The sequence below is a fragment of the Larus michahellis genome, chromosome 9, assembly GCF_964199755.1.
Source record: "Larus michahellis chromosome 9, bLarMic1.1, whole genome shotgun sequence".
Classification (NCBI taxonomy): Eukaryota; Metazoa; Chordata; class Aves; order Charadriiformes; family Laridae; genus Larus; species Larus michahellis.
The window spans coordinates 39,958,003-39,980,482 of NC_133904.1; the positions used below are offsets into that span (position 1 = coordinate 39,958,003).

General features: G+C 34.7%; 1 protein-coding gene across 6 annotated transcripts in view; it reads left to right on the forward strand.

Annotated features, from left to right (window-relative positions):
- Positions 1–22,480, forward strand: part of THOC2 (THO complex subunit 2) — a 53,594-nt gene that overhangs the window by 9,537 nt on the left and 21,577 nt on the right. For 3 of the 6 annotated variants that reach the window (XR_012589160.1, XR_012589161.1, XM_074601666.1), the window contains exons 4-21: positions 454–505; positions 2,702–2,772; positions 3,533–3,654; positions 4,450–4,583; positions 6,279–6,445; positions 7,027–7,119; positions 9,743–9,898; positions 11,924–12,096; positions 12,247–12,442; positions 14,200–14,241; positions 14,917–14,958; positions 16,149–16,279; positions 16,367–16,468; positions 17,740–17,824; positions 18,846–18,939; positions 19,421–19,501; positions 19,764–19,860; positions 21,633–21,750. Coding sequence is in view for 4 of the 6 variants with exons in the window: in XM_074601666.1 (XP_074457767.1) it covers positions 454–505; positions 2,702–2,772; positions 3,533–3,654; positions 4,450–4,583; positions 6,279–6,445; positions 7,027–7,119; positions 9,743–9,898; positions 11,924–12,096; positions 12,247–12,442; positions 14,200–14,241; positions 14,917–14,958; positions 16,149–16,279; positions 16,367–16,468; positions 17,740–17,824; positions 18,846–18,939; positions 19,421–19,501; positions 19,764–19,860; positions 21,633–21,750 (1,956 nt within the window). In the remaining 2 variants the exon portion in view is untranslated. The remainder of the gene's footprint in view (positions 1–453; positions 506–2,701; positions 2,773–3,532; positions 3,655–4,449; positions 4,584–6,278; positions 6,446–7,026; positions 7,120–9,742; positions 9,899–11,923; positions 12,097–12,246; positions 12,443–14,199; positions 14,242–14,916; positions 14,959–16,148; positions 16,280–16,366; positions 16,469–17,739; positions 17,825–18,845; positions 18,940–19,420; positions 19,502–19,763; positions 19,861–21,632; positions 21,751–22,480) is intronic. The other 3 variants (XM_074601667.1, XM_074601668.1, XM_074601670.1) reach the window with 3 other exon arrangements.

Here is a 22,480-nt window from a genome sequence, read left to right on the forward strand (position 1 = left end):
GTCAAGGCTGACTTAGCATATGATAATGTTTGATCTTTAGTTACTGTAGGGGATTGTAATTTGCTTGGTGCCTGAGAAAGTATAGTTTATTGTACAGGCTGGTGCTGCTCTTCAGACAGGGAGTTCCATTGTGCTACAGAAATGGAGGTAGTAACCAGAGGGTTTTGTCCCTGGCCACTAGATACTCTTTTAAATTACATTAAAATGTGATGTTATTTCATTACATATCAATAATTAGTACAGCATTTATGTTAGATATTAGTCAATAATTGAGCCTCTTCATTATTAATCATTTATGACATTAATTATTATTAACATAATTGGTAATAATCACATTATTAATTAATCTGAATTTACTTTATGATGAAGTGTTTTATGTAATGGAATAAGAATTTTCTAAGTCTACATATTGGAATTTCTGTATTCACTAGGTGTGATCTTTTTCCTTTTTAGGAATTTCGGGAAGACATGCCTTCCATTCTAGCTGATGTATTCTGCATATTAGGTAAGTTGGGTTCCCTTCCTTTTCAGCATTGTGAGAGATTTGGAGAAATACATGCCTTGTGTGTTTGCTTGTTGACTTCAGGAAACTTCATTAGATCTGTAAAGCATGGCTTCTCTTCACAAAACATGTGTTGATTTTTTTTCTCAGTGTATTTGTATCTCAGTTATTAATGTCTTTTCATTCTGCTTTGTTCTGTTGTAGTTTCCAGACGTTTACCTATTAAAGGCAGTGGAAATTGATCTACTAAGAATAGTTACAGGAGCTAGCTTGTAAGAATGTTGGATGTTAGCTAATGGAATCAGCAACGTAGTGTTGTTATCATTCTTATAAGTATTTTAAATAAAAGTTGACTTACTGGTAGGTAGATCCCCCGTTCTCAGAATGTGTTCTGTAAATATTTTTCTCTGTTCAGTCACTGTTAACTAATTGTCCAGAAATCTAAAGACAAATGGCATTGTTTGCCAAGTTACTGTGTGCAAACTGAGCGAGCTTTAAAGATTTGTGCTTATTCTGGTAATAACTTCTGGATTTTTATGTTGTAATGTTGATCCAGAGCAGTTTCTCTCATGTTTTTAGCATTTTAATCCTGTGTACTCTTTTTCCAGATCATAGTTTTAACTGCTTGCAGTTTCTATCTTGTTCTATATCTCTCTTTTTTTCAACAATTTTCAGCAAATTCTTTTGACAATCTGCTCATCACAGATCCTGGTTTGTTCCATATACTGAAGGAGTGTGGCATCTTCTGTTTTGTGGCTGCCTGTGCAGAGATGGATCTAATTAAGTTTGCATATGCACCCTCACTTCTGTAACATCTAAATGATGAATTCTGACTCTGTTTTATTCATAACGTTTCATTCTGTGTACTTGTATATTTTTTTGGTAATAATTAGTTTTTATAATGCAGTATTATACTGATACCCTTTTGTTTTTTAAGCTGGGTTAGAGAACTTAGATTAGTTTCTTCTTGAACTATTTGAATAACTAAAACTGGTGTATCTGCCTACCCTTTTTTCCTTTTTTTTTTTTTTTTGCTTCTCTCCAAGTTAGTATGTTGCCAAATGCCATGCCTCCACTAGTAGTAGAGAAACAGTATGGCTAAGGAGCTAGGTTTCAAACTCTTGGGCAAAGGACACTTGACAATTTCTTGCTTGTTTTTAGTGAGTTTCCTTTAATGCTTTTCCCTTCTAACCAGTATTTGCTACTATCAGGATTTTTTTTCTAATGTCATCATCTTGTAGTTAGTGTGTTTCAATATATCAGAATTTGATTTATCCACTTACCCACATTCCCTGGACTAATGTTTTTCTGCAGATTCCTCTTTGGCTGAGAGGCTTGGCTGCTAGGGTCCAGACTGATCTGGCAAGTCTGTTGCCTCTGCTGCCACCCTGCTACATCATTGGTTTTCAGCCTGTTTGGGGCCTTCTTTATCAGACTTTTGTTGTTGATGTTTTCTCTATGGGTCTAGTTTTTCTCTGGGTATGTGTGGGGCTGGTTTTGTAGGGTTTTTTGTTTTGGTTTGGTTTTTTTGTAATGTCTGCCTTACATTCTTTTAATGAGTTTTCCACTCCTTCTGCAGCTCCTTGCTTCCTTTAATGATGTGCTTTAGACAGGTGTGCTTCCTTGGCCATTGTTTTATGGCTTGTCTTCCCACAGGAGTAAATTTATGAATTACATTCAGTAGTTGACAATGCAAAAGAAAAGAATGGAAGTATAGAATCGTAGCTAGTAAAAGACTGCAGACCAGGCATCAAATGGTAGTTACCCTGAAGACACAGGGAAAGAGACTAGAACATTACGTTAAGACTAGGATCTTGCCATTCTTTTCAGCAATTCGTTGAATACGTGTGCTAGCACAAGAAAAATCTTCTTGCACCTTGTTATTGATTCTTAATGCTTGCTATAAACCTTATTGCAACAGAGAGAAGGGCAAGAAAAATTACCATGGCATTTCTGTGGTTTCTTTTTTACCTTCTCATGAGACTTGTGGATGTTTCAGAATTTTCATCAAAATATTATGTGGACCCCAAGGTGGGTGGGTAGGTAGAAAGTGGCAAGAAGCTAGCACGTTAAAAACAAACTACTTTGCATGGTGTTATCATTAGTATTTGTCAGAATAGTTATAAAAAGAAGAAACTCATACATTTCACAAGTAATGATTTAGTTTTTCCTTTTTTTCCCCACCTTCTTTTATACTAGATATTGAAACAAGTTGTTTAGAAGAAAAGAACAAGAGGGATCATTTTACCCAACTGGTATTAGCCTGTTTGGTAAGTTGTGCTTTAGAAAGTAAAAGTGTATGTCAAAAAAAAAAAAAGTATATGCCAAAATCTGACAAGAAAAATCAGAGCGTTTTGGAGCTTGCTTTTTTGCTTTCTTTTTTTTGAGGAAATAACTATTAGAATGTCTTATCAAATTCCCAAATCATTTAAAAATGCATCTTCGAAGTGTTATGGTAGACTAATGTCGTTGTCCCTTGAATTCTTTGAAGGGCTTTGAGAGAACTTAAATTTTTTCCTCCGGTCAGTTCAACAGAAATTTTGCTTCTGAAGTATGTTTTGAGTTGGACTTCTCCTTTATGCAACCTCCTCTGTCTTTAGAAGCGGCAATCGTAACCACATGGAATATGCTTGATTTGTAGGAAAATTCAGTATATGAAAATAAGGCTTTTCTCCCAGAATATGGGAGAGGATGGGTATAAGCTTTGTAAATATGCAGTTTTTGGTGGTAATATCCCTAGATGCTATGCAATGTATACTTTGTAACCAGCAATTAGGCTCTAGGACTTGTTTCTTCAAGGTGCTTTTGTATATGAAATCTACTGCTGTAAAATTCCAATATCAGTTAAGTAGTTTCTCAGTTTTGTCCGCTTCTATGTTTGAAGCAGCATGCATTTAGTATCATGCTATATGATGGCATTTGAACTGGTTTCTTTGTAGTCAGAACATATATGTAGCCTAAAGTAATAATCAGATGGTTTCTAGGTCTTTCTAATTGACAAATTTGCTGTATGTTTTTGCTGTTTTTTAGTATCTTGTATCTGACACTGTCCTAAAGGAGCGTTTAGATCCAGAGACACTGGAGTCATTAGGACTTATCAAGCAGTCTCAACAGTTCAATCAGAAATCTGTTAAAATAAAGACAAAACTATTGTAAGTTTTGGGGCACGGGTTGTTTGGGGAGTGGGTGGTGAGGGGCAATGGTAATTAATCTGGTAACAATGTTTGCTAACAGTGTGTAACGTTTCTTTTAATAAAAATACTGTTTTCTTTAGGAAATGTGTTTTATTGCACTTTAACTTGTCAGCCCTCTTAGTTTTCAAACTCTTGAGAAATGTAAAATCTTTCTTAATGTCAGCTATTGCCATGGCTTTTGCTACAGTGATTCCATATGTGCAGATTAAATATTTAATTTGTGAAAAATACGAATTTACAAAGTATAAGAAAATTAATTCCTGCTGTTGTATTAGTTAAGCATAGGCATGTATTTTCATAAATAAGCAAATACAGTTATATTAGTTTTGGCAGCACAGGATATATTTTTGTGGCGTATGTGTGGTTTTTGTTTCTGCATCCAATATTTCTGTTGCAATCTCAAAGAACACCCTTTGAAACTAGAATAGGTCCTTAAGCACGGACTCTTACACTTCAGTTCTCCAGCACAGCGTGTAAGAACAAGCTTTACTGTTAAGTATAAGCATAATACTGCTTTTAAATGGTCTGCATTTGAAATAAGAGCTGGATTTGTTTGGGGACTGCTTGCTACCTTGCAGGTATTCATTGTACTGTGTTCTGTAATTTTTGCCATAGCTCAAGTAAATGACAAGTGCTTAAAAATATGTTCAAAATTAGGATTTTGTATAACAAATTTAATATTGATAAGAGCATAAATAAGCTTCACTGTGGACATGTGTTACACAATAGTGTGTAATTTCTGTTTATTTGCAGTTATAAGCAACAGAAGTTTAATTTGTTAAGAGAGGAGAATGAAGGTTATGCAAAGCTCATTGCAGAACTTGGGCAAGACTTATCTGGAAATATCACTAGTGATTTAATCCTTGAAAATATCAAATCTTTAATAGGTAAGGAATTTGTTTTAAGGAACGTGGGCACTGGTTTTCCTACATGGTCTTATAACTACAGAGAGTGACTTTAGACTGCTGTTTGAAATCATCTGTGGATCAAATAATATGTCATGCAGGCATGTGGTGTGATAGTAACACACGTATTGGTAGATTACCTTGGACAGAATTATGACATTTGGAAGTTCCTGTTTCTGTGGCAAAATTAATTTTGGGAATGTTATGTAGTTAAACTTAATTTAGATACTGAATTTATGGTACAACCTCAAATATGCATGCTGTGATTTTGATTCATTTCAGCAGTATTTGTTGAGAATGTGCTTGTCATCTCTTAACAGGCAGATTGGAGTATAACAAAGCAATGCATTTTGCTATTTTAAGGTACTCTATTCAATGCATGAATACTCTTTTAGTCTTAAAGAAGTTCAACAAGTGAAGAGAAATGAGAAGTAGTAAATGTTCTTCTTTTATCTAGTTCTGTTTGATTTGTCCATATTTCTAAGCTAAATCTTTGCGAGTGTCACAACCAAAATGCAAAATGCACTAAACCCAGGAAGTATCTATAATTCCCCATGTTTTAAATCTGTAATTCCCCTTTTTGAATAAAGAGTTTTAGACAATATATAGATGTTTGCTCCAGTACCTGTTTCATATGGTAGCAGTGCAGTAATGGTCAAAAAACTATGCTGCTATTTTATAAAAGATAATTTTTCATCTATCACAAAATTTTGACTGATCCTATGAAATCCCTGTAATAATATTACTTGTTTCGTAAGAGACCTAGGGAAGATAATATTTTTGCTAGTTATTATGGTAAAAAACATGTGCTCAGTTTGAGGAGTTTCATAACAAAACACTTTTCTGCTTCTGGAATTTCAGGAATTGGAAATAGACTTCCTATAAATTGTCAATTCTTTCAAAGTACTGACTTGCAGTAGGTCCTGGTGTAGTGGAAATGGCTTTTGGGAAGGAAAGAGTGATGCAGCTATATATCTGCATAGTGGATGTGCCTGGATAAAACTTCTCATGGCACAATGAAGAAAATAGTCTAGATGTGGATTCTTTTGATATAAGTAATGTTTCTGTCTCGAGCATGTCTCCTGGAGTTTTGGTGGAAAAGTTTATATAGTAAAATACAGGTATGATTACAACATTGGCTTAAGCTGATCTATGTACTTGCACTTGCTCCCCTCAAAATAAGCAAACTGTTCTCCCTAATGCTATCAATAACACTGGATTGACAGGACAGTACAACCAGGTGGATCAGGGTCTAGCTCAAACTAGAACAATTTTTGGGGTGTAAAACAATTAGTTTCCAGCTGTCTGATCTGTGTGACAGCATGAATACGTGTGCTAGCACAAGAAGAGAGGACGCAGCCCATGCCTTTTGCTGGCGCTATGGTATTAGTGAGGTTGGGTTTTTACTTATTAAGTGCTCACTGTAAAATGGTAATTTTTAGTCTTTCTGTAATCTGAATTGAAAGTCCTGTTTAGTATCTCTGCCTACTTCAATTTTCAACGTAAGTCAAAGTGATTGATCCTGTATTTACAGATGATCCAGATTGCTTTGCTGTAGATAAATCCAGGCACAATTTTAACTGAAAAGAATTAACTTTAACGCATTTGTGGTTTGTTAACAGAATGAAGACAAAAAGTAGCAATGTTAAGCTTTTCTTATCTGTTCTTCTCTACTAGGATGTTTTAACCTTGATCCGAACAGAGTTTTGGATATTATCCTAGAAGTCTATGAGTGCAGGCCTGAGTATGATGACTTCTTTGTACCACTGATAGAGTCTTACATGTACATGTGTGAACCTCAAACTCTATGCCATATCCTTGGGTTCAAATTCAAATTTTATCAGGTAATGTATTTCCATTCTTAATTCTTGGTTTTGGTGGTTGTTTGGTACTCAGTGTTGAACTGCAGTTAGTGGTAACAGCTTTTTTTCCTGTAAATGTGTTTGTTTTTAAAATAATTAAATTCTAAATTGTAAAATTCTAGTATAAAGAGCAATAATTTAATGATTTGAGTGGAAGTCTCTGACATATTTTAGAGGAGAACGCTTAGGATTGGCATTAAAGAAGAGATTGTACGTTATAATCAAAAGACTTGTCCCCAGGAGTGAAAAGCGTGTTTGCAAGGGAGTCACAGTTGACATTCGGTAAAATATTCAAGGTTTTTTTAGGTGTATGGTTAGTAATTGCATACAAGCACCATAAGGTGTGAAGATAATTGAATGGGTTTTTTTCTGAAAATTCTGATTGTGTACTGCAGTTAAGTCTAGGGGCTTTATAGTAATAGCAGTTAAATAACATGGTAACAAGGAGAACTGTGGGTTAGTATGTTTCATCTGAACTTTGAGCGGTTTCTTTTCTGTTTCCTGACCTTCTGCAGTGGTCTGTTTTGCTTTTTTTCTTAAATTTGCAATCTTGTCTCTTTTAGGATCCAAGTGGTGAGACACCTTCCTCCTTATACAGAGTTGCTGCTGTCCTTTTGCAACATAATCTCATAGATTTGGAAGACCTTTATGTTCATGTAAGTGACAGTGCTATTCTGTCAAATACCAAAACTAAGAAAATTTTAAAAAGATATCTTACGCTATTCCTAAAGCTTCAGATTTAGACGTAATGTGTAATAGCTGTATGTGTACGTGGTTTTATGCTCTTTAAAATTTCCAGCAATTTCTAATGCCTCATATTCAAATAAACACACAGTGAAATGTCAATGCTGTAACACTTTCTTTGAATTATCTGTGTAGCATCCTCTGTATTGTTTACCTCCTGCCTGAATAGGAAATAGGAGGTAAATGCCTCAGTATGCATTAAATGGCAAAGTAATGTTCCTTAAGAACTCAGCACTTGGAGTGTTCTGCCTTACAAGATCAATTTTTGAAAAAACAGGTAGGACAATCATCTCATAACATTATTTGTTTAGTTTAATAGTAGGATTTTTTAAAAACTCTTAACATATTCCTGAATAGACCTCTCATTCCATCTACAAGAATTCTGACGATTCGTTAGGTTGAAATAGGAAAATGGAGTTACGTGTGCAGACTTAGTCAGAGAGACTTATCCTCTCCAGTTTGACAGTCTTACCAACTAAGGTGCCAATTTGGCAGATAATAAATGGAATGTTGCAGTTATAAAAATAATTTTGCATTACACACCACTCTTTAATTTCAGAATATCCATAGATATTTTAAGACTCTTAACTGTTCCACTGAAATCAAGGAAATGAGCTCTAGTTACAGCTATGGAAGTTTTGTAATGTAGTCCTGCCATTAATTTGTGTGGCAGTTAATAACATTAGTCACAATCTGACTTGTCAATAACTGGCTTCATAGGAGTATTTTGGCTAAAAACGTGTTGGGTGGAGCAAGAGTAGGAGTGCCTGTCTCAGATAATCGGTGTGGAGGGAGGAATGCATGATAATAATGCTAGTTTGTTAAGGAATGTTTGTAAGCTTGCAAAAAAAATGCTCAGACTCAGAATTACAGTGGCCTGTGCAATCTCAACTCGAACTGTATAGGTGTGGGCATGTTTTCTGACAGTCTCACAGCTAAAATGGGCCCTGCATTCATTTATACTGTTCAACTTTGTCATTGTCATGATTTGGGCTGGACCGGCCGCTGAATGAATGACAGATGCTCTCTTTTTCCTCTCTCCCCTTCAGACAGGAGAGAAAATGAGACAGATTGAGATTTGTGAGTTGAAACTAAACTACTTTAATGAAATAATAATGAAAATAAAATAATAAAAAGAAAAGATAATAATATTAATAAGTCTGTAATCTACTTTCATTCCAGAACCTCTCTGACAGTCTTTCTTTACATGTTTGGGATGGCGTTTTTTTCCTCTTTTCAGTTCAGGCTTAATTTAACTTGCTATGGGAGTTTCAAGAAAATAATTAGTGTGTAGGTGTTGAGTCTCAAGTGGCATATATTGTACAGCTCTTATACAATAGCAGCTGTCAGGTTTATCATTCACATCAAGAATGTTCTTCCCCCCGCTCTGCCCCACCTTCCCCTTCCAACCCTGTAAGAACTGTTTTCTATTTGTGTATACATACACACAGCCGTATATAATATGTATTGCATCCTGACCATATGATTTACACCTTAAAATTCCGCGCTAGGTATTTCTTGGTGAATCTTAGGTTACTTTTGTTTTCAAATAAGAAAAGTGCAACTCTTTCAACCTTTTACCTTTCCAAGTGGGATACGTTCTTCCCCAAATTTCCATGAAAATGCAGACTTCTACTATCTTTTCTCTGAAGATGATGATGCTTAGACTTTCCTCCTTCTACTGTCAGTTTGGGAGGACAAAAAACAGTAAAAATCTTCCCTTGTTAAAAACAATAGAAGAAAAGATTACTGTATCAAAGAGGTCATGATCCTACAATAAGTTTTAATTACTTACTTGCAGTTAAATTTTGAGCATGATTTTAGGAATCAATTTGAAGTTTGGCTTTGTCAGAAAAAGAGCTTTTCTTCAGTCTCACAACTTGACCTTTTAATTTTTGAGTGTAGGGTTATCTTCCTCATCCTGACAGTTCTCAAGTACAAGACTGCTGAGGTTTTATCATACTAGGTATCTCTTAATGTAAGATGGGTTTTAAGGAACAGATGTTACGTGTATTTAACCCACATTACTGATAAAAAGGAAATTTGGTAAGCTTTAAATGGTATTCCTTTAAAATACAGTGCAATCAAAATGTGTATCTAAGTAGGTTAACTGGGTTTCCTTGGTGATGAATTTTTTTTCCTTTAGATGAGCAAGTGAAAATTTATGCTTTTGAATATTCACTTGCTTTTAAACTACTGAATTTTGTAAATTCAAAGTATTGAAAAATACATGTGTAATTGTCACCATATATCTACAGCTGAATGGTAAATTGGAGAGGGGAAGGGGAGCTTATATGACTAATGTTTGTGAGGAAGTAGAACAGAATGATTTCTCGTGAGTCCTTGATTGCCAAATAGTCTGTTAATAGTATATTTCCTTGTTGGGATGATGGTAGCAAGGAAAACAACCTTCCAGGGAGTAAGTTCATCTGATTACTACCAACGAAGGATAAACTTCTGCTTTGAGCTCAAGTGATCAAAAGTAGCAGTAGCTCACTTTAATTTTCAGCTATAAAGTTTGTTCTGTTTTTTTAGCTTCTTCCAGGGGATAATGCCATCATTGAGGAACACAAGCGAGAGATAGTGGAAGCAAAGCAAATTGTCAGAAAACTTACAATGGTTGTCTTATCCTCTGAAAAGACTGAGGAAAAGGAGAAGGAAAAAGAAAAAGAAGAGGAGAAAACTGAAAAGGTGAGTATGTGTGAATATTTTGCTGTCCAAGAAAATAATTTGAATTATTTTAAACTAAACATAATAATTGTTATGAAAACATTTTTGTATTTATTTGAAAGATAGACGGGGTACGTACTTCTTGGACGGCTTGTGTCTATCCTCTGATTGCACTTCCATTATACTGAATGTGCAAAAATGCATGGTTGGGGAGCTGTTCTGAATTTCGCTAAGGTTTAATGTTCTTGGTTCAGTGGCTAATTAATTTCTTTCCTTCCTTCTTGTTGTATCAGCTCCACAGAGTATGTTCCAGCATTCATATACTTCAAAATCTTAAACAACTGTGTTTTCTAGGACCTGCGATAGTACAATTCTGGTTGATTTCTTGAAAATAATGACATTAGTAAGAGTTCATTCCTTATTTCTCCCGATCAAGAATTGGGACATAAACAATTGTCAGACAATATCAGGAGGATAATTGTATAATTATCCTCCATTGTAGAAGAAGGTTTTAATTGAACATTTTTAATTGTAACTTCTGCTGTGTTTTCCATTAGTTCTGTATCTTTGTATGTGTAAATATATACTCCTGTTTGAGGTGCTACTATGTCATGTATTGTTCATATTTCTGTAGGTCTAAATTGTTTCAGCACGTCCAAGCCTAACTTTAAAAACAGTTATTTAATCTCTTATCAGCCTTTCTGTTGTGATCTTCATGTGATTGTCTAAGTACTGCTTAAACATCTTGTTTAAAACAAAAAGTGAAATAAAAGCTTGATATTTGCATTTTATAAGTAGAGTGCTGCAGAGGGGGGAGGGCTCCATCGGTCTTGACAGCTTCTATTCTTCATTTTCTGTATCCTCCTGGATTCATTATATCAATCTGTTTTGTCTACTTACTCCTGTTTGTTCTACCCACCTTGATTCTGTAAATTTCTGACCTTCCTTCCTCCTTCCATTTTTCTTGCCTAGCTTGAAAAATCGCATTAATTTTCTTCCTTCAGGCAGCTGATATAGTCACTGCTCTCTGGCTCTCAATTGCAGCCATATCTGCTGCTTAAACTGATTCCTTTCACTAGCTTTTAAGTTTCTGACCTCCCTCCCGCTCATTATTTCCATATCCCTTTTGATTATACCACACTGCTTTGGTCCACCTTCTCTGCAGTCAGTTGAGGCTCCCTGGTATTCTCTGAAGTGTGCATGTCACCATGTTCTAATGGAAAAGTAAACTCTTGATGGGATGTGGGGAGTGTATATGTTGCAAGTAGTGTCAGAAAAATTAAGACAGTTTTTATGGCAAAGCTTTAGAATTTAAGACCTAGGGAATTTTAAGCTCTGGCAGAAACGGCAACATTTTTTGGAAGGATTACAATGACTAATGAAGTCTGAGCCTGTGTGATGGGAAAATGGAGAGTTGTACTTAAAAAGAATTTGTGTGACTCTTTGTACAGTTATGCAATGCATTCTGTTTCTTGAAAAGCTTTTTTCTGTGTTAATATTTTTGTCTGTGATTAGCTGTGCAATTCGTAGCAATTAGTAGAGTAACTACGTGTGAAAGCTGTTGACAGTCTAAATTTGAATACTTTATATGTTAAAACTGCATACTGGATACAATTTTAGATACAGTACCATAGAGTAAATGCCTGGATAAAGAAAACAATGTTTAACAATTACTGACTTAACTTTTCTACACACAATGCAAAGGATTCTTAAATGCTTGCATTGTTCTTAAAATGTCATGTAAAGAAATAAGCTGCAATAGATTGTGACGTTTTGAAATGAACGTGATCAGACATATGTCAGACAACTTTATAAACTTGTTTTTAACTTTAACTTTTTTTGTTGATCCAGATGTTAGATTCTGCGTGGACTGGTTTATTAATGCTTTTGAAGTGTGTTTATTGTCTAGCTGTATTTTATTTTACATGTTTTTTATCACATAGTTGAAATAGTTTTTTTGTGGATTACAGCTGCATACTGCTTAAGCAGAAATGTTAAGAAGACTTTGTGAATACACTTTCTCATTAATTGTTTGTTATCTTGCAGCCTCCTGATAATCAAAAGCTTGGTTTATTGGAAGCTTTATTAAAAATTGGTGATTGGCAGCATGCACAAAGTATTATGGATCAGATGCCTCCGTTTTATGCTACTTCACACAAGCCTATTGCAATTGCCCTTTGCCAACTTGTACATGTGACAATTGAACCACTGTACCGCAGGTAAAGTGAAAAGTAGAATTCTGTTGCTACATAGGGGAAAACTACTATTTATTTATAAGCATGAATTCAATAATAAGCCTAACTGTATTGGCACATTTCTAAAACTTTCACTTCGGTTTTCATGTGAAATGCGTGCATCTTATTTTTCAGAGTTGGTGTACCTAAAGGAGCTAAAGGGTCACCAATTTCTTCTTTGCCAAACAAGAGAGCACCAAAACAAGCAGACAGCTTCGAGGACTTGAGGAAGGAAGTGTTCAACATGCTTTGTTATCTTGGTCCTCACCTCTCCCATGATCCCATTTTATTTGCGAAAGTGGTGCGCCTTGGAAAAGCATTTATGAAAGAGGTTGGTATGACAGAACAGCTTGTCAAAACTTGAAAAATACCAATTCCTCTGATGTCAAAAAATGCTCAAGTCTTACTAATTGTGTAATCTTGAAATTCTGAAACATAAAAAAATTCTTTGACTAAGGACAAATTTGGAGAATCTTATTTTAATTCTTGTTCATTTTTGTGATCAATAAACATAGCATTTTTGTGAGCAACTTAAAGCACTTTAGGTTTATAACCAGGAATATTTAGTAATTACTAATTTCTTGTTATGGTCATAATCTTTTAAAACGTCATCTGTGTATGGATATATTTTTAAAAACACGGACATATGATACTAATTGGATAGAAGCTTTTACGTTTTACTAGAGTGAGAGCATAGGCAATGGCAAGCAATAACCTCACACATGTCCAGTACTTAAAATAATACTTTCTGTTCCATCTGTTAGGTTACTTGGGAAGTAGAGGATGTTGCATCTTTTTAATTAGTGGGGTGTCCCCGTGTTGTGCCAGGTGAAATGCTGCTATTCCTGAACTTGTATTAGTGACAAATCTCTGGATGCCACTAAGGATGAGTTCAGTGTGGAGATCTAAAACACCCTATAAAGCCTCAAGTAGCCAACTTTAGAAATAAAATGGCCTCTTGATATTTATTTTTTTTTCTTTTGACTGTATGTTTACCATGTATATATTGAAAGATTGGTCGTGTGACCAATTGTAAATTGAATTTATATTCTGAACTCCCTTGGAATGTACTCAGTAGCTCAGACTTTCTTTTGCTGCTTTTCTGGCAATTTGCTATTTGACTAGCAGTTTTTGGTTCATTTTCAAGTCAACAATAGAGGGTTTTTAAATTGTTTTAAAAATAACAGCTCAGAGAAACTTTCACATTCATAGTTTTTAAAATATTTTTTTATATTATTATTATTAAAAGCAAACAAACACCGCCATCACCCCCACTTAAAAATCAATATTATTGTTACCTAGCTTTTTATTTTAACTTATAACTGAAAGTTGGAGAGGTTGATTGGTCTGAGTGATACTGGAGGGGAGATTTTCAGTTTTATAACTTTTTTTTTTCTTGACAGTATTTTTTGTTTCCACTACAACTAACAAATATTGGAATGTTCAAAATTTATGTACCACCTCAGGGGAAGCTTTCATGTCCAGCTGTACTTGATGATGCAGAGCTAAGATCACAGACTTCGGACTGAACGTCTTTTTGTCTTAACTGACTTTTGGCAAGAGAGTTTGCTCTCATCAGGTTCCAAGATGCAATGACAGGGTGACAGAAGCTACACTAAGTTTGGATTCCAAGTAGTCTTTGTTATAAAATCACGATAACTTCAAGCATTTCCATCTTCCTCTGCTGCTGTGTCTTTGTAGGAGGTATAATTTCTCAACATCTTCTCATCCAGCATGATAAGCTTCCCAGTGGTTAATATTGTGCTTTATAGCATCCTTATTTCTTGCTGGTCTGTGAGAAGATTGATATTTGAGTGATACATTATGTTGCACTGACAATGCAGTTAATTTGGAAACTATAATTACAAGGGAGTAATTCATTTTACTACTGTCAGGAAACTATTAGGACTACTTTGTCATTAAGTTCAAGTACTGAAGGTTTGTGAGAAAGCCCTTGTTTCTACATACAGTAGAATGGAGACCACTTGGTTATAGCAATTTCTCATGCAGTTTTACTGTAAATATATGAATATAATAGTTTAATGTGTTTCTGACAAGAATGAGCAACATTTTAGCTATTTGCTCTAGGTTGGGACTATGAAGAAATTCGTCAGTGACAGAATGGTTAAGGTAACATAGGGAAAGTTATTTTTAATGCACTATTGCCATCAGCATGTTCTAGTTACGAAACTACATTTAACACACAGTAGAAATACTTATAACTGGAGGTGATCTGACTGTAAGTTAACCCATTCGGTAGTTTAAAAGTTAGATTACTAACATTGCACTGCAGCTTTCATGCTCAAGTGTACACTTACTGGTGTGATAGCTTAATATGCTTTTCATGGTGAGTGGAAAGACGAGAGAAAATAAGGTAATTTAATAACGAAGACTAAAAGCTTAAGAGGGTGTTATTGTGAGAGAAAGGTGGGGAGAATAATCTGTGGCTGTTAATAATTGGGTTGGAAGTCCTGGTTCTTTTTGTAGGGAGAAGGTGAATGCTTAGGGCAATTTTTTCCTCTCTCCAGTAAGAACATCCAATATTTCGTATATAATAGTAAGTTTCCGTGATATCTTAGTTGTTACCTCTTTTTGAACAAAAGTGTACAAAGCCCCTATGTAATGCATTTCATCTGTGCATTTGGATTTTCCTTCAAAAATAGATTGATGCTGACAGACCTGGAAAATTAAACATTTACTAGGCATGTGGCTCTTCAGGTTTTTGCTTTGCTGAGGTAGCCTTATTCTGAAACTGTAACTGTTATGTTAATTATGCTACAATTAACATGATTGTCTTTGTTACAGTTTCAGTCTGATGGAAGCAAGCAAGAAGACAGAGAGAAAATGGTGAGTTTATTTTGAAGGAAGATGTCTTTATGTGAGATTGTAATTCAGAACAAATGTTTAATAACTGTACAACTCTTCTTTCTCTGTAGAGTTTTATGCTTTAATAAGTGTACATTACAGACTTGTCTTGATTTTTATAGGCAAGTTTTGAGCCAGTCACAGGTGGATTGTTTGTATTTCTGTCCTTTTTTTTTTCATTCTCCTGAGTTCTCAAATCTAATCCTGTTCTTTTGGTCCAGTGCATTCTACTTATTTGCTCAGAATTAGTTGGAATATCTTCAGCTATTTGTTCTATAAATATAGTTTTTGTGGTAGCACCTTGTATCTTAAAGAATTTACTGGGGAAAAGGAGAAATTAGAAGTAGTGGAGGTAGTACAATAGCTAAGTTTTCTTTATTGGCTAATTTGTTTCTTTCTAAATTTTCTAATGTATTGAATTATCAAGATTGGTCACAATGAAACCCAAGTGTCCTGTTGAAATCTAACTTATAAAAACAAGTTGGTTTGTCTTTTTTTTAATCAACAAGCAAGTTTTCAATACGAAGTTTGCTCAGTTTTCATTATTAGCTATTACTCCTGTTTCTCACTTCTCATAACTTCCTGACTTCCTCAGATCATCGCAGAGAAAAGTGGTCTCTTCTGTGGTTTTTTTTGTGTAGGCTTTTTTTTTTGCTGTTACGGTTATTCTAATATAGCTCAATAGGAAAGAGGAATGTTTAAGAAAGGGGGAGGGTAGAATACTGGAAATGTGGAAGTTGGTACTGTGTCTCGGGAATGTGTATAATGCCTTCAGGTTTTAATCTGGAATTTTGAAAATGGACTAGTGGCAAGGAATACCTTCATACATTGAGAGCAGTTGCCAAAATCTATTTTCTCCTGTTGCACTTCGTGCGAGTCCACAGTATATCGATTTTAAAATGATTTATTTGATTTGAAAATGAGTGCTACTTGCTGAAAACTTCAGCAGCTTGCTCAAATACCTTATATAGGCAAATAAAATAGTGACAGTATATATGATCCATAATTTATCTAGTGCAAGATTTATGATGGGAGATATTTATAAGTTCTCTTTAGATTTTTGTTTAGAAAGTCTTAATCTTGTGGCAAACATTTTATCAGTCTACTAAAATCTGCATTGCTTCTGATGTACTTACTTGATAGTCACCTTGAGTTTTTTGTCTTCATCTCAGGACATACTGTTTAGCTGTTTGTTGAGTATTACCGATCAAGTTTTACTTCCGTCTCTTTCTTTGATGGACTGCAATGCATGCATGTCTGAGGAATTATGGGGAATGTTCAAAACTTTTCCGTACCAATACCGGTGAGTAGAATAATTTGTTTCCATTCTTTGGAAGTGGCCTTTTGAATTGTGAGTACTAAAAATAGTTTTCCTTTATAATCTTTCAAGGTACCGTCTTTATGGGCAATGGAAGAACGAAACATACAATAGTCACCCACTTCTAGTGAAAGTTAAAGCTCAAACCATAGACCGAGCCAAATATATCATGAAGTAAGTTGTCTAATTCCATAAATAATCATCAGCTGGGATACAATCAATGTATTGCATGTCACCAACTGAAGAAAAATAACTTGACAAATACATTCCCTTTCTAATGACTCAGTAATTTCGCTGATAATCCTTGTTCATGAAGTATTTAATATACTGTGATTAAAAACTGAAGTAAGTAAGGATACAGACAAATTTGTCATCAACAGGGGTATTTCATCTGTGAAAAATATCCCCTTAAATTATTTAAAACCTTTTCCGTGGGTATGTTGTTGTTTGATAAATTGCTTTGCTTCTGGAAATGTCAGAGTGCAATGTATTTTCTCCAGGTATGGAGACTCTTTAATCTGAAGAGTCTCAAAAATCTTGTCACAGTTTCTGTAGATTTGAAAGTAGGGCAGTAAGTTGAATCGAATGGAATGATTAATTCTCATCTTCAAGCAGGCTCATGACTATTTCAGATTTACCTTAGATTTAACATCTCTGATATCATTGTCAGGGATTTGGGTTCTCCATTTATCATTGCCAAAAGCAAATACCACTGTTTTATAATGTGGGTAATTAGAATCTTTCTACATAGGCAATGCAGAATAATTGTTACTGGGTAAAAGACTTTGGATTTGCAGCTGTGAAAGCTGGAAACAATGATTTTGATTCTCTTCTGACTTACTGTATAGCTAGCATAGACAGTAAAACTTTACATTTCTTCTCTGGGTTGTACAGTGGATTTCAATTGCGCAAATGAGCCACAGTGCTGTCAGTTGTTGAGATTGTGATGTGTACAACTTACTTTTGTGTGTGGACTTCAGGTTTCACGTTAAGCTCATATCTTCAGTAGGAAATGCTGTGGAAGTGTAACACAATGAAATTAACGTTGTTTTACAATGAACAGAATGCAACAAATGCAAAATGACTAATCTGTAGCTAAATTGAATTTGCATGAGTGATTAACAGCATCACATGCTGGTTTTAGATGTGGTATAGGTCCCACTGACAAATTCCAAATGCTTAAGCGCTCAAAGTTGAAACTAGGATACAGTCCACAGTAATATAGGGACAATTGGTTTGTTTGTACTCTCTGCACATACAGACTTACAAATTTCAGGTTCCCAGAGGAGTAGTGTTTCTGTGCTTAGATTTCTTAAAAATGTATCTGCTAGTGAGAACTTAATCTCTGCAACTAATAAGGTGTTTCTTCACTGGAACTAACCTGCTGTTGTAGTATTCTTCAGCTTCAGCTTGTCTGTTGCAATAAAATATGGTCTCTTTTACAGGCGTTTAACTAAGGAAAATGTGAAACCCTCTGGAAGACAAATTGGGAAGCTCAGCCACAGCAATCCTACAATTTTATTTGATTATGTATGTAGTTACATGTATTTGAAGACTATTTCATCCCAACAACAGATACTAAAGTATAGGAAGGGACCTGCTGTCTTAGTTGGAGGGTAGTTCTAATTGCATTATGTATCACTTGATGCAAATTTTAAAATATGGTAATTTGCTAGTAGTGCACAGGTCTGAGATACTAACTGTGACAATAGCTCTCGAATAACCACAATTGCACAGAAAACTACATCCATTTATTTATAGGAGTAAAGTATTTAATTTGAGATAGCTGAGGTGGGTTTCAGAGGTACAGGGATGTGCTGATCAGGTTATGCAGAATGGAAATTCAAGTTAGGTTGCTCTGGGTGGTTGTATGTGTTTGTGATGAAGATACATCAGGGTCATTTAGAAGAAAACATAAAGCTTCGAAGTCTGAAATGCACCTATGAAGTTGGGAAGGATTTTTACGATTACTTGGTGCTACAGAATGCTTGAGAGGTCTGAAAGTGTGTTGATGGACCTCCACCTTATTCACAAATGTGTCTTGTGATTACTTATCTACCAGTTTTTAGATGTTACTTGAAGACATTAGTACTGCAATATACGCACACACATATGCATCGTGTACCAAAGAGAACATTCTAAAACTTGATTAATATAGTTTACTTATATTCTTTCATGACCTACATTAATTTTTTTAATAGTCTTTTATGATTATAAGTAGCAACAGGAACTCTAACTGCTAAGGTTTAAGATTCTTAAGAAATCTTAGGAAAAAATGAGTTAAATGTTTCTGCAATTTTATCTTCTGATAATTGAGAAGAGAAATAATTACACAAAATTGTGCTTACATGTTAGAGACATCTTTCACTGATATCTATAGGGTACTAGATAAATTCATGGGATTACTTATTACTTGGAAAGTGGTTTAGGACCTTCTGAAAAATCAATTCCAAAGGAAGTTTTGTCTAGACAAACATTGTTAAAATGGTTTCGATTTGTTATGTGAAAGATAAGGAATACTGTTCAGCTCAATGTCCTTTGTTACTTTCAGATTCTATCACAAATACAAAAATACGATAACTTAATAACTCCGGTTGTTGATTCACTGAAATACCTCACTTCGCTGAACTACGATGTCTTGGCATGTATCCTTTTATGTAAATCAATATGTCTAGTTACTGATAAAGTTGCAGTTGTAGCCAGATTAAATTCTGTTGTCTCTGAGTAAATATTATCTTCTACTGTTTTTTATTCTTGCTGCTTTTGCTGGAAATTTTAGTGACAGTTGCAAATAATTTGTACTCTTAGTGGGTTACAGAACCCTCTCTATTCATTCTTTCACACTATGAGTATTATACTTTATTTTTAAGGGTATTTTTTACTACTTTCACCCTGTTCTTGAAGGGACAGTGGTCCTCTAAATGGTGAGGTAAATACTGCTTTTTAAGTTACCATTTCTTTCATGATTTTTTTTAATACCATAACTGTTAGTGGATTCCCAATATCAAGCTTGCTATACTTGCATATCATGTTCACGTATTACAAATTGTGGAGCTGGAAAAACGAGCCTGTGTAACTTTTGTTTTTACAAATTGAGGAAAAATATTCTCTTTAACGCAACTAAAGACTGTATAATTGAAGCTCTGGCAAACCCCGAGAAGGAGAGAATGAAGCATGATGACACTACAATCTCGAGCTGGCTGCAGAGTTAGTATTCTTGTTTTATTTACTATATTAATGTTTAAAATACTTCACCTTCCCTATGACCTATGATCAATATTTATCTTTGATCTACCAGCTATTTTTTTTAAACAAAAAAGAGAGCTGGCAAGTTTAATCAATAGGAAAATATTTTTGTCTTTGTATTACCAAAATACATATATTGCTAATATTCCACATGTACTTTGTTAATACTTTAATCGATAAGTATCTCATGAGGTGCAGTCATACCTGTTTCTACTTACTTTAGGTCTGGCTAGCTTTTGTGGTGCAGTTTTCCGAAAATACCCAATTGAACTTGCTGGTCTACTTCAATATGTAGCCAACCAACTGAAAGCTGGGAAAAGGCAAGTCTTGTACAACTGCTCTTTTAGAAACTCAATTATGTATTATTTGGATGTTTGCTGATAAAAGGGCACTTGATGTAGTAGCTACTTTAGTAGTGGTAAAACTCCATTTGTAATACCAGGAAGGTTAAGCAATTTAAAGCAGAAAGAATAATATCTTCTTTACTGCATTATTTTTCCTCTAATTGTGTAGCTGTGACATATTTTTGAAGTACTGATTTTTTCATCTGTAACTTACTTCAGTACAGTTTTCTTAACTAACTAAGCAGGGAAAAACCCCTGCTGGTCTGTAATATTTTCATAGAAATTATTGTATGTTATTTAAAAAATAAGTACCTGTGATATAAAATGGTGTGATTTTTACAGTTTTAGTTTTTTCTTTCTCATAATCTCTTTTCTGCAGGGATGTCTCTTTAACATTTTAATATTTTGAAAACTTTGTCCAATTTATTTAATGGCAGTTAAATTGCTTCTTGATCTGTCACTGTTAATTATAACTGAAAATTTTGTAAACAAGGTTTGCAGTTTGAAATTTCCTTTTGTCCTTCCATCATCATCACTTAGTAGTATTGTTTCATTTATTTATTTAATTGTACTGTGTTATTTTTATCACATAGGTGAGTATCAACTTTTTCTATTATGAATCTCCATATGCTTACTGAAAGACAGCTTACCAGTGGAGATGTTATTTTAGGGCTAGCTTTTTCCCTTCCCTGCAATGTAGACACTCAGTCTCATGTGCTCCCCTGTCCCCAATTTGTTTTGTATTCTGATGATGGTACAATCACATTGAGCTACAGAGGAAGGGTAAGTAATGTTTCTTGTCTTTCTCCAGAATTAAGTATTAAAACACTAAGTATTTTTTGGGGAAAAAAAATTTTTTAATATTCAGTCTAGTATTGGCAACGTAGAAATAAACTGGATTTACCACTATGACCAGTTCCATAGGACTGGACTACTCAAGTATTTGAATTGGAGTATATGCTGGTTCCTAGACAGAAAAGATACGTATGGTTGGAAAAGCAAAAATACAAACAATATAAATTATTTAAATATAAAACCTTGTTTTGGAGGGCATGGGTCAACACTTTTTGTAAGTAGGTCACACAGATTTCAGAAGTTACTGGAAAATATTGCTGATTTAAATAATCATGATACAATTTACTGTTCTGTTGAGGAAGAGTCATTGTCCTTACAGAACTCAGAGCAGGAAGTAAAGCCTGGTCTCTGGACAGGATGATTATTGGAGTGTTTTGTATATTCTGTGTTTTAAGTAAAAAAATTTTTTCCATGTTCCAAATACCCTCTCGAAACTAATTTTGCCAGTAAATTTCTACTGCTGTGTACTATTCTAGAAAGTTTTAATAAAAATTAAAATATTTCATGTGTATGAAATAACTGTATAGATACATTGTGAAACATGAAAAACAACAAAAGGGAGCAATAAACTTTATGATTAATTTGTTGATAGCAATAGCACCACACACCATTATTTTCAAAAACAGTGAAATTGTTCTGAAGGGATGTTGTGAAGGAGTTCTGAAATCCAGCTGTTGAATGCCTGCATTGCTTTTAAGTACTAATGTTTTACTTCCAGTAAAGAAATCCTTGTGCACTCAGCATACTAGGTTTTTTTTTTCAAAAAGGAATTAAAATGTTACTTGTTGTAATGTGCGTTGTAGTGTTGTTTTGTACTGTGTATTGAATGTCATAGCTTCAATTTCTTAAACAAATTTTCTTGTTTTTACTCCACTCTTCTGTTTTCTGTGCAGCTTTGATTTGCTTATTTTAAAAGAGGTAGTGCAGAAAATGGCAGGGATAGAAATTACAGAAGAAATGACAATGGAACAATTAGAAGCCATGACTGGTGGAGAACAACTAAAAGCTGAGGTGTGTTCGTGTTAAATTTACTTAAAAGTAGCTATTGCTTATTAATGGTGGTTCTGAAGACTCTGATTCATGAACTGGCAGCATAGCTGAGAAAGGTGTTACCGCTTTCATCAGAGAGCTTCCTGTTCTGTTGAACTTACAAGCCTTGCAGACAGGTAGCCAAGACAACATATACATGAGCCTTAATTGTGGTTCACAGCACCTCATATTAACGAAAGCAGCCTTCATTACTCGTTGTATGAGACACCTGTGAATTACAGCAGCCAGCGAGCTTGTACATTATGCAGTCCTGCTGCTTTAGCCCTGCTTTGGGGGCAGCAGCTCCTTCTTGAGTGGAGTAACATCTTAAACCATTTTAATAGTTAAAACTGTTGCAGCCTTGGTGTCAAAGAGCTAGTTGAGTCTGACCTAGACTCAACTCCCCAGGGAGTTGAATAGCTGTAATCTGAACGAAAATCTGACAGTCCTGTATTGAACAGAGAAGAGACTTTGAGCAGATCACAGCAGACCTAGGGCTAAAATGCAGTATCATGATGCCTGAGCTGAAATGTCACTCTCTTCATTTATTGGGTAAAAGACCATTTAATAGCATGCAAGACTAGTTTGTTTCCGATTCTTTTATACGTACGTTGTGTACAGGATCCAGAGAAGAGAGTTTATTGACAGACAGTAAACTATTGATGTTAATTCATCAGTATTTCTACAGTAAGAAGCACTCATGGTTTCCATT